At 56.4% G+C, this 9,990-nt stretch overlaps 1 protein-coding gene across 5 annotated transcripts in view; it reads right to left on the reverse strand.

The window, feature by feature from the left end:
* RBPMS2 (RNA binding protein, mRNA processing factor 2) overlaps positions 1 to 9,697 on the reverse strand; it is a 35,917-nt gene extending 26,220 nt beyond the window's left edge. The window contains exon 1 of one of the 5 annotated variants that reach the window (XM_027568946.1): positions 9,318 to 9,697. In XM_027568946.1, the coding sequence (XP_027424747.1) occupies positions 9,318 to 9,404 (87 nt within the window). In that variant the 5' untranslated portion in view covers positions 9,405 to 9,697. Of the gene's footprint in view, positions 1 to 168; positions 376 to 9,317 lie in introns of those variants that run through there. The other 4 variants (XM_027568941.1, XM_027568943.1, XM_027568942.1 and 1 more) reach the window with 4 other exon arrangements.
* Positions 9,698 to 9,990: the final 293 nt, after the last annotated feature.

Here is a 9,990-nt window from a genome sequence, read left to right on the forward strand (position 1 = left end):
GAGCTCTGGTGTCATCTGGATGGAAAACACCACTTAGGGAAGGGAGTGGGGGGGGGAGGGAAGTCCAAAAAGGGAAAAACAAGCCTCTCATAAGCCCCTCCCACATCCTTCCCTGACTCCCAGCCCTCTGAAGCAACTGAAATGCAGAATATTTGAGCTGGAAGAAACCTTATTTTTAGATGAGGGAACCAAGGCCCAGGGTTCCAGTGAGTTGCTCCTGGTCACCAGCATGTCAAGCAGCAGCCCCTGTGTCCCCGGGTGCCTGTGAGTCAACGTTCCTTCGCAGACCTCAATCTCGCACACCAACTCACTCAGCCCCCAGTCAAGTCAGCCTTGGGCACCCTGAAAACAAGTGGCCTTTAGCCTCTGAGCTAAGAAGACAGAAACAGCTCCTCGCAGAAGGTTGATTTGGGGTGGGGGTTGGGGGTGGGGGAGTGGGGGTGTGTGTCCTACTGGATGATCCCATGGTTAGTCCTTAACAGAATTAATTCCGGGAAAGTCAAAGGAAGACAGACAGACTGCCAATTCCCAGCACTAAGTGGGAACAGCCTTGTGCCCTGCTGACTTGCAGGCAGGGGCCGGAACAGGGCCACACATATGCCTCAGACAGGGCAGCTAGGCACATGTGGCCCCAGATGCCCCGAGTCCAAACAGAAGCCCAGGCCACCCCACCTACCACTGCTACCCCCACCGGCCAGACCCTGGGAGTTTATGAAATGCAGCCTGCATTATGTCCAGATTATGGCTTTCCTGATACAAAGATACGGAAGGTCCTGGGGCACCTGGGTGGCTCAGTCGGTTAAGTGTCTGCCTTTGGCTCAGGTCATGATCTCAGGGTCCTAAGACTGAGCCCCGCATCAGGCTCCACACTCAGTGCAGACTGCTTGTCTCTTTCACTCTCCCCCTGCATGCTCTCTCTAATAAATAAATAAAATCTTTTTTTATTTATTTGACAGAGAGAGACACAGTGAGAGAGAGAACACAGGCAGGGGTAATGGGAGAGGGAGAAGCAGGCTTCCCGCGGAGCAGGGAGCCCGATGTGGGGCTCGATCCCAGGACCCTAGGATCATGACCTGAGCCGAAGGCAGACGGTTAATGACTGAGCCACCCAGGCGCCCCAATAAATAAAATCTTAAAAAAAAAAAAAGATACTAGAGGTCCTTTGTCTTTTTAAAAAGATATTTATGTATTTATTTATTTGAAAGAGAGTGAGCGAGAGCAAGCAGGGGGATGGAGAGGGACAAGCAGACTCTACACTGAGCGCAGAGCCTGATGAGGGGTTTGATCTCGGCCCTGAGACCATGACCTGAGCTGAAATCAAGAGTCGGTCACTTAACAGACTGAGCCACCCAGGCACCCCCTAAAGGTCTTTTCTAAGCTTGCACCAGCCATCATCATACCCAGCTCTGCTCTGGTTTCTCCAAGGGGAAGAAACCACATTGAGAATGAAGACACTGGAGGACTCGAGCTCAGCCTCCTGTTCAGCAAGCACCTGCCGATCAGACACGGAAACAAAAGAAAAAGAGCCTCAAACCAACTGTCAGGGAGCCTGGGTAGTACCCCAGCCTGGCCACCAGCCAGGCAGGTGGCTTTGCAGCCTTCCTCTGCTGCTTCAACTATAAAGAGGAAGGATGTACTAGCCTCAGGGTCCTTCACGCTCCACACTGTAGGATACCAAGGAAGCAGGAGAAGGTGACTGAGTCTCAGGAGAAGGCTTGGGCATTGCCCTCCAGCTGCTCAGGGCTTAAGCAATCCCCATCTGCCCGGAAAAAGGCCAAGAGCGTGGTGTAAAGGGGGCTAGAGAATGAGAGGGTGACAGAGCAGCAAGTCAGCAGCCAGGCCCTGGGGGTCTGGGTGGGGTCTCTGCTGGGGCAATGTTGGGGTTGCCAAAAAGAAACCTCGGGACGGTCCCCCACACGTAACTCCCACCCAGAGATCTCAGTGGCCAGGGTGTTTTGTGTGTGGATGTAGAGAGTGGGGTGGGGGATGGGTTCTGCCTGGGTCCCAGGCTGAGGCTTGGCACCAGCAGGTCGCTCTTACCCCTCCCGGGGGGGCGGGGGAAGAAGTCCCTCTGAGTGGGGCCACTTGACGAGAGGTGGATGGAATGTGGTGACATGGCCCGCAGACGCAGGACTTATAAGGGCTGAACAAGGACACAGGGAAAAAGAGCAAGCAGATACAGCCAGACAGTGGATGGGAATTGAGACACAGGCTCCCGGAAACCCAGCGCTTCCCATGCTCCCTCTGAGGAGCTCTGGGCTGCTCAGCTCCTGGGCTAGGACACTGCCCAGCTTCCCTGCATCCAGGACACCTCCAATGCCGTGAGTCCGACCTGGTGTGAAGCTCCAGGCTTCGGATATGTTCTACAGCCTTTTGCCTGCCCCTGCTAATTACAGCCCCAAATCACAGGGTTTGGCTCTCAGGCCCCTCTCTGGGCAGCACTCTGTGGTTTCCAGGTCTTTCATACCTACCATCTGGCATAGGAGCCAGACAGTCCCTTGATGTAACAGGCACAGCGGTACTGGCCCATCTTACAGATGAAGAACCAGCTCAGGGATTAGATGTTGGGACAGCCAGGGGCAGGGTCAGCAGTAAAATCCAAGTTGTCTGGCAAGTTGAGGCACTACCCCCTGGATAAGTCCTGCGTCTGCGGGCCATGTCACCACATTCCATCCACCTCTCGTCAAGTGGCCCCACTCAGAGGGACTTCTTCCCCCTAGCACCCCTACAGCCTGCAAGGTGTCCTAGAGTCCAGACTTCCAGACTGTGTATGTATAGGGATCAGGGGAACCAAGCTGGGGTGGTAAGTTCCCTAAAGGGTGGGACAGGGCTAGGTATGAATAGAGTTTTAAATAATAAGGCTTCCGACTTCATGCTCCAAGCCACTTCCAGCCCCAGAAACAGAAGGCAGAACATCTCGGGGACAGACTTGGTCAAAAAGCATGCTGTGAGCACAGCCTACACCTCATTTATAGGGAAGGAAACCAAGCTGCATGAACTGCATGGTGCAGACTCAGTGCTATGGCCGGGGGACTGTTTTCCATTTGGTTCCAGACACTGCCAGGGGCTAAGTCTTTTAGAGGCGACTCAAGTGGCTGGCTCACAGGGCCCCCAGTACGGAGGCCTTCTGGGCAAGGCTTCCTTCCCTCCTGTGCCATCCACCTCCCCTGTCCCTCCTGGTGCCATGTGGTCCGTCAACACAGATCTACTGCTTGTTCCTGTGCCTGACAAGGGTCGCAGCTGTCACCACTGCCATGTACCAACCCACGCATCAAAGTGTGAGCCTAGGGGAACCTTATAGCCTTCCTCCAGCTCCAAAACCAGTACCTCCAACCCTTAAACCACCTGACGTTATTCCACTGTGAACACAGAACACTGAGCCTACCACACCTGCCCACTACCTGAAGGAAGCAGATGAAGCCCGATAAGAGATGTTTCCTAACATAATGCTCCTGCTGTTGGGAGGGGATCTCTGTTTGCGAATGGAAGCTGCTTGAAGGGTCTGCATTCTGGTTTGGAGCTCCCTGGTCACAAAATCCCAAGCTGTGCCTGGATATGGCCACCACCATACATCAAGAATGAGGACCAGTCTGGGCAGAAGTTCTTCCAAGTCTTCATTTCAACAGACGTTCTCAAAAAACGGTCAGGTCCTACTCCAGTAACCTCTCCTGACACCCCCCACACACACACCAGTAAAAGCCCAAGACCCATTTGGGGAGGGAGAGGGTGGTTAACCACAAAAGGGAGCTAGGTACTCCAGATACTCATCCCATGGCCTCGTCCAGGTCAGGTCCTACCCCCTCTTCCCGGGAGTCCCAGGCCTGTTCAGAACTATACCGGCGGCCATGATGACTTGTGACAGCCAAGAGCCTCTGCTCAGTGGGCCATAAACGACTAAAGGCCATGGCAGATAGGCCCAGACAGACCCTCCCACTACACACAGCCCCTGCCCCTGCTTTCCTCCAGAGGCCCCCAGCACAGATGGATCCACCATTGGTCTCTCCAGGAAAGGCAGACTCTTTGGTCAGCCTTGGCACATCTCAGAGGTAACCATATTTTTTCCATCCAAGGATAGAATAGGGGAAGCAGCAGAAAGAGGGAGGCCATGCTGTCCCTGGGCAGGGAGTAGATGGGGTTCCAGAATACAAAGCTTTGTGGGGTATCTACAGACCCCGCCTCACAGCAACACGGTTTCTGAAGTTCAGCGATGGGCTCTGCCCCACTGCCTCATGGCTTTGCCAGGGGTGTGAGGACTCCTCTGAGGCAGCCATGGTCAGGGGATGGCAGAGAAACTAACAAGTTACCAGACGTCACTGCTATCCAAAACCAACAGCTCAGCAGAGTCTGGGGGCCACAGACCAAGAGCCCAGCCCTCAGGGTAGGTAGGATGGACTCTGCCCTCTCAGGACTGTCTGGAGGCCCACCAGGATAAACGGGTGGAGAGCATGAGAGCAAAAAGTAAGGCATCCCACACTTCATGTCTTGACTCCACTTCGAGTACTCACCAGCCTCTTTGGAGACGGGAATGAGAAGAAATCAGAATGTCCAAATGCTGAATGGGATTTAGAAGTTGGTTCCTACTGGGATAAGCTAGCCAGGCTGCCCATGTGCAGGGAAGGAGGAGGTGAGACCCAAGAGAATGACCCCCCAACACACAAAATGACAGGCACTTTACAGTGGGTACCATTTCTTTAGTTAAGATGCCCAAAGCAGCAGGGTACCAAGGCGGGTGGGGGGTAGGGGTGGGGGGCGGTGAAAGCAGTAAGCCCCAGTACAGGCAACAAGGGGATGTACTCCCTGTAGAGACTGAATAATAAAACTGACTCGCTCTGGTTTTATCACCCCGTGATGGCACTCCTTAACAATATCTTTGATAAAATGCTCCTCCTACAAGGGCTTCCAGCTCCCATCACCCAGTCTTCAGATACCCCAGCCCAACAGGAACCACCCTGGAGCAGCACCACCCAAAGCTCAGACCTCAAAAACTTTAGTTGCAAGACCTTTTCTCCCCACCACCCCAGCCCTCACCAAAAACCCTAATGTAAAACAGAACAGCAGGTACAGTGTGTGGTTAAGGGCAAACTCTGGGTTCAAACCCCATCTTATCTACTTACTAGCTACATGAAAGTTTTCCAAGATTTTGTTTATTTATTTGAGAGAGAGAGAGAGAGAGGAGGTGCGAGCAAGTGGGCGGGGGGGGGGAGAGAGTCAAGGCAGAGGGAGAAGGAGAGAACGGCAAGCGTGGAGGCTGACGTGGGGCTCGATCTCACGACCCTGAGATCATGACCTGAGCTGGACACCCAACCAACTGAGCCACCCAGGTGCCCCTACACGAAAGTCATTTAAGCTGTCTCAGATTCCTCATTCATAATATGGTGATGACAATAACGTAAGCAATTCACAGTGCTGTTGTGAAAGTTCAAGGAGGTAAAATGGTGAGATACTTAGAATGATGCCTGGAATGAATACTGGGCATGGGTTTACTATTATTAGGACAGCCTCTCTATTAGGTTATTTGAGCAGAGAAGTCACATCCACAACAACCCCGAGAGAGGAAGGGGGCCCACCCTATAGAATCTGCCAGGATCTACCTGCCTGGGCCCTGTCTTCAGATAAGTGCCCAGAAAAATAGATGCCTCCCCTCCCTCATATAAAAAAAACAAAAACAAAACCACTTACACATAGAGAGCAACAAGATGTCCCAGATTCTGTCAAAGGTTTTTGATGGCAGAGAAAAGGGGAAGTGGCCAAGCTACACGCTGGACCCCCGAATTCCTTCACCTTCATCTAGAGTGCTAACCCTGGCCCATCCTGCCAGGGACTTGGCTGGTTCCTCAGAGACCTCTAGAGGACACATGATGGACCCAGCGGTGCCAGGCCTGCAAGCAGCCACGTTGGCCCAGATATACTGGATGCAACGGACAAGCACAGATGGGGGTGGGAAGGCAGCAAGGGGTCAAGACCCTCAGGTCAAGCTGTAGCTTCTCTGGCTGCCATTAAATGCCTGCCTTTCTATAGTTTACCATTAGGCTGGAAAAAAACTTCTTTAACTCTTAGAAACCTGAACTCCATCCACTCAGGATTCCAAATACTACCTTCCCTTCAGCTCTGCCGCAGCACCACCACCGCCCCCACCCCCGGCCCAGTGAATAATTACTGTACCTTAGTTTTACCTTGTATTATGAAATTAAAGTCTCCTTTTAAAAAATAGAATGTTTTCAAACCACATGTACCCCTCCCCAGAAACACTGTAACTCTCTAGCCAGCCCTAAAAATCGGTAAGGCATGCTTGGGTCTGGGGCTCCACAGCATCAGAGGCAAGCCTGCCCTGTGCTACAGTATCACCTTACCTTCTGGAGCTCCTGGTACCAACCCCACCTGGGTTAAGACATAGCCTCTAGACTGAAAGAGACACTTAGCTCTTCCCCTGCAGACACCCTCCTTAATTCATGGCTGCCCTCCTTAGCTTTCAAACAGTATCATAGCTTCTAACACATCTCCTTTCCAAGTGGCAGAAAAATGCCAATTTCCCCCCAACCCCATGTGATCTCAGCCTCTTCGTAATGTGGCCCCCAAGACTGCTGCAGCCTAGCAAACTCCTGGTAGCCATGTGGCTCCAGAATCCACCTCTCCCTTTGCCATTTGCTATTTGCTCTTCCTGGAATGCTTTCTGACCCGCACAGGCCTAATAACCTCCTACCCAGCATCTCAGGAAGGGCTGATCTCTACCTTCTCGGGGGCCCCCACTGCATCACTTGCTGATACCCCCTTATTTGACCTACCGTTGCATTTAACATCCCATCCCCTCCTTCTTCTCACCTTCTAGTCTGTGATCTCTCACCTGTAATCCTGCTCCCTGGTCCAGTACAGGAACCTAACGCCTGTGATAGGGATGAAGGCCCCAGGCACAGAGTGGCCAAGCAGGGGAAGTCAGGGCTATACAAAGGAGCAGCCCCATGGATACCCCCTTCCAGAACTGTATCCTTCTGGAACCGTGACAACACACCCCTTTCTCCAGCAACCTAACACCTTTAAGAATTGAGGTCTTCTGGTGGGCAAGTAGGATTCCTTGGTTTTCTAGGCTTGCTTTACCTAATCTCTGAGAGCCAGCCTGGCCCAGCCATGACAGTAAACTACCCCTGCTAACACAGATTCCCCGGATGGTGGCTCCTGGGGGATGCAGAAACGACTGCCCAGGGGGCATCTAAGCTAAAGGGAAGGAATTCAGTTCCAGCTCAAGCCACCAATTCAAGAAGGAACCTCAGCAGAAGAGCTCTTGGCCCAGAAGTCTAATGAGGGGAGGGGGCTCATCCTTGCACTTGACCAGAGCAGACACCGGGATCCAGGAGATTCCCAGAACTTTAATTGTAGACTTCTGTTAAACACAGGCCTGTGCCCCCACATCAGCACCAGGTGCACTGACTCCCTGAACCACTACGGTGTTATAACCCCCCTCTGCCCCCAAGGAGGAGTCACAGGGATTCCACTTCTTGAGGATTCTGCTCTCTCTCAGAGAAAAGCACTTAGAAAAAAGTGACCGATAACTTCAAATGCTTTCTCTAAGAATTTAGCTTGCCACAAGGTTCACCCTTCCCACTTCAAAGGGGTAGGTCTGAGGGTCAGCCCAGCCTCTTGGGCGAACTCCCTGCTGAAGTCAACCATCCAGCATTAGTGGCCTTCTGGGTCTTTGTCCAGCCTCACAGGAGGTCAAGCAGAGATTCCCCACACCCCAGCAACCCTGCCACCCTCCCCCAACTCTCAGAGGAGATTCTGAACAACCAGGTAGAGTTAGGGTGGGGTTAAGGTTCCCATCGGTGCGACAGGCCTGTTGGCATGTCAAGGTCCAAGGAGGACAAGGCCTTCAGGAGCCCCCCCACTGACCCCCACCCTGCACTGGAGCCCACACAACACTGGCGGACAAATGTCAGGCCCTCCCTTGCCATCCTTCAGTGCAAAGAGTTATATATTCCCCCACAAAAAGTGAGATCTAGACCTAGATTCTCAAGATGCCATGCCATTGGTGGACTCGGACTAGCAGCAGGCCTCTGAATTACTAAGAGTGGGAGCTGGTGGTGTGACCCTCCCACCACCCCTCCCACAGTGAGGAGCCCAGCCCAGCACTGGGCCACTGCCGCCATTCTGCACCAAACCTATAGCACGGCCACTGCATTGGAGGGAGGTAGCAACACCAGCTTCCCCCCACCCCCCAGGGGCTCTGCGGTTTCTCCCCCAGACCAAGGGGAAGGGAGCTCAGGGTGGATAACTGACCCTTGGTTTCCTGGGCAAGGGCTTGCCAGGGCGCGGCAGGAAGGGTCTCTTAGCCCTGGAGTGACACAGCAGGCCAGAGGCCCTGGGAGAGAGCTGCAAAGCCTGTCCCCTTCCACACCAGTTTTTGTCTGGTCCAGCCCAGCTCCTGGTCTCCATTCGCCGCCCAGAGCCCTAAGGCTTATATCCACCATCTCACCCGCCCCCCACCCACACACACCCTCCCCGATTTTGCCATCCCATTAACCACCCAGCTCCTGCTGATTCCACGAAGCCGCCTCACACGCCCTCCTCTTTAGCACATGTCTGGTGGTCAAGATAATGTCGCCTCTCCTTGCAGAATCCCACCCAGGCCAGCTCTGGGGTCCTGGATTGCGTGCCGGGGCAAAACCGAAGGGAGGAGAACCGGGAAAGGAGTATCTTTAGGCATCTCTTTCTCAACTCTAATTACTGCCCGCTGACCTCTCTGCCAAAGCCCAGGTTCTTGGGCTGCAAGGAAAACCCGTCCACTCCCCGTGACTACAGCGCAGTTGTAGTGAACCAAGGTGCCGGGCAGCCGGCCCGGGCCTCCAAGGTCACGGGGAGGGGTCAGGGTGGAAAGTGCAAGGGAGCGAGGATGCCGCCCGCCCGCGGTGCTAATCCCGCTTAGTTCCTTCCCGCGGAGGCGGGAGTCCCGGCCATACCCGAGGAGCGCCTCGGCAGAGGGTAGCGGGCCGGGCCGAAAGTGGAGAACGAGGGACGCGCGGGCAGCAGGCGTGGGGCAGACGCCGCGCCGCTCGCCCACCACGGGACGCACGGACGGCGGCCGGCGCGCGGCCCGCCCCGAGCCCGGGAGGGCGGGGAGACAATGCCCGCCCGGCGGGGCAGTCCAGGCCGCGCGCCCCCGCCCGCCGGACACGGGCTGCTCCTCCCCGACCGAAGGGCAGCGGCGGGAAGGCGCCCGGAGCGATTGCCAGACCGACCCCGCGCGGCGCGGGAGGCCCAGCGCACCCTTTCCCCCGCCCACCTCCGCGTGCACTTCACCCCGACAAGTCCCGGGGCCGCAGACCCACCTCCTCCTCCAGAGTACCGCCGGAGCCCGAGCCCGTGCCGGTGCCCGTGCTGGTGCTGTGCTCGCCGTCCGGCTTCAGGTTGCTCATGGTGCGGGGGGTGAGGTGGGGATGGCGAGGGGAAGGGAACACGGAGGGCGAGCGCGGCGCCCGGCCCCGGCGAGGAGGTGGGAAGGGGCGCGGTGAGCGGTGCGCTCCGGGAGTGCGGGGCGGGGTGGCGGTGGGGGGCGCGCGGGGCGGTGAGAGGGGCAGCCGCCGCGTCGGGCTGGGGTCACATCAAGTTTGGCGGGTGCGGGAGGTGGGGAGGGGGTGCGGCGGGGGAGGCCCTCGGAACCGGAGCCGAGCCCGAGCGGCCGCCGCCTCCGCCTTTTCACTGCGACCGGCGAGTGCGCCCGCGGCGGCGGCGGCGGCGGCGGCGGCGGCGGGGGGCGGGCGCCGGGGGAGGGGGCGGGCGCCGGGCGGCGGCGGGGGGCGGGGGCCGGAACCGGCCTCAGCTGGGGCCCGGCCAGCCCCCTCCCCCGCCCTCCTCGCGGTCTCCGGGGGAACGCGCAGCCAATCCCCGCCGCCCACTGCGGGCTCGCCCCGACCCGGGCCGCGGCGCGCCAGCCTCCGGCGGGGCTTTTCCCCTCTTTTCCCTCGTCCTAACTCTCCCTCACTCTCCTTTCCCCTTTCCCTA

Source organism: Zalophus californianus, chromosome 6 (assembly GCF_009762305.2).
Source record: "Zalophus californianus isolate mZalCal1 chromosome 6, mZalCal1.pri.v2, whole genome shotgun sequence".
NCBI classification, from domain to species: Eukaryota; Metazoa; Chordata; class Mammalia; order Carnivora; family Otariidae; genus Zalophus; species Zalophus californianus.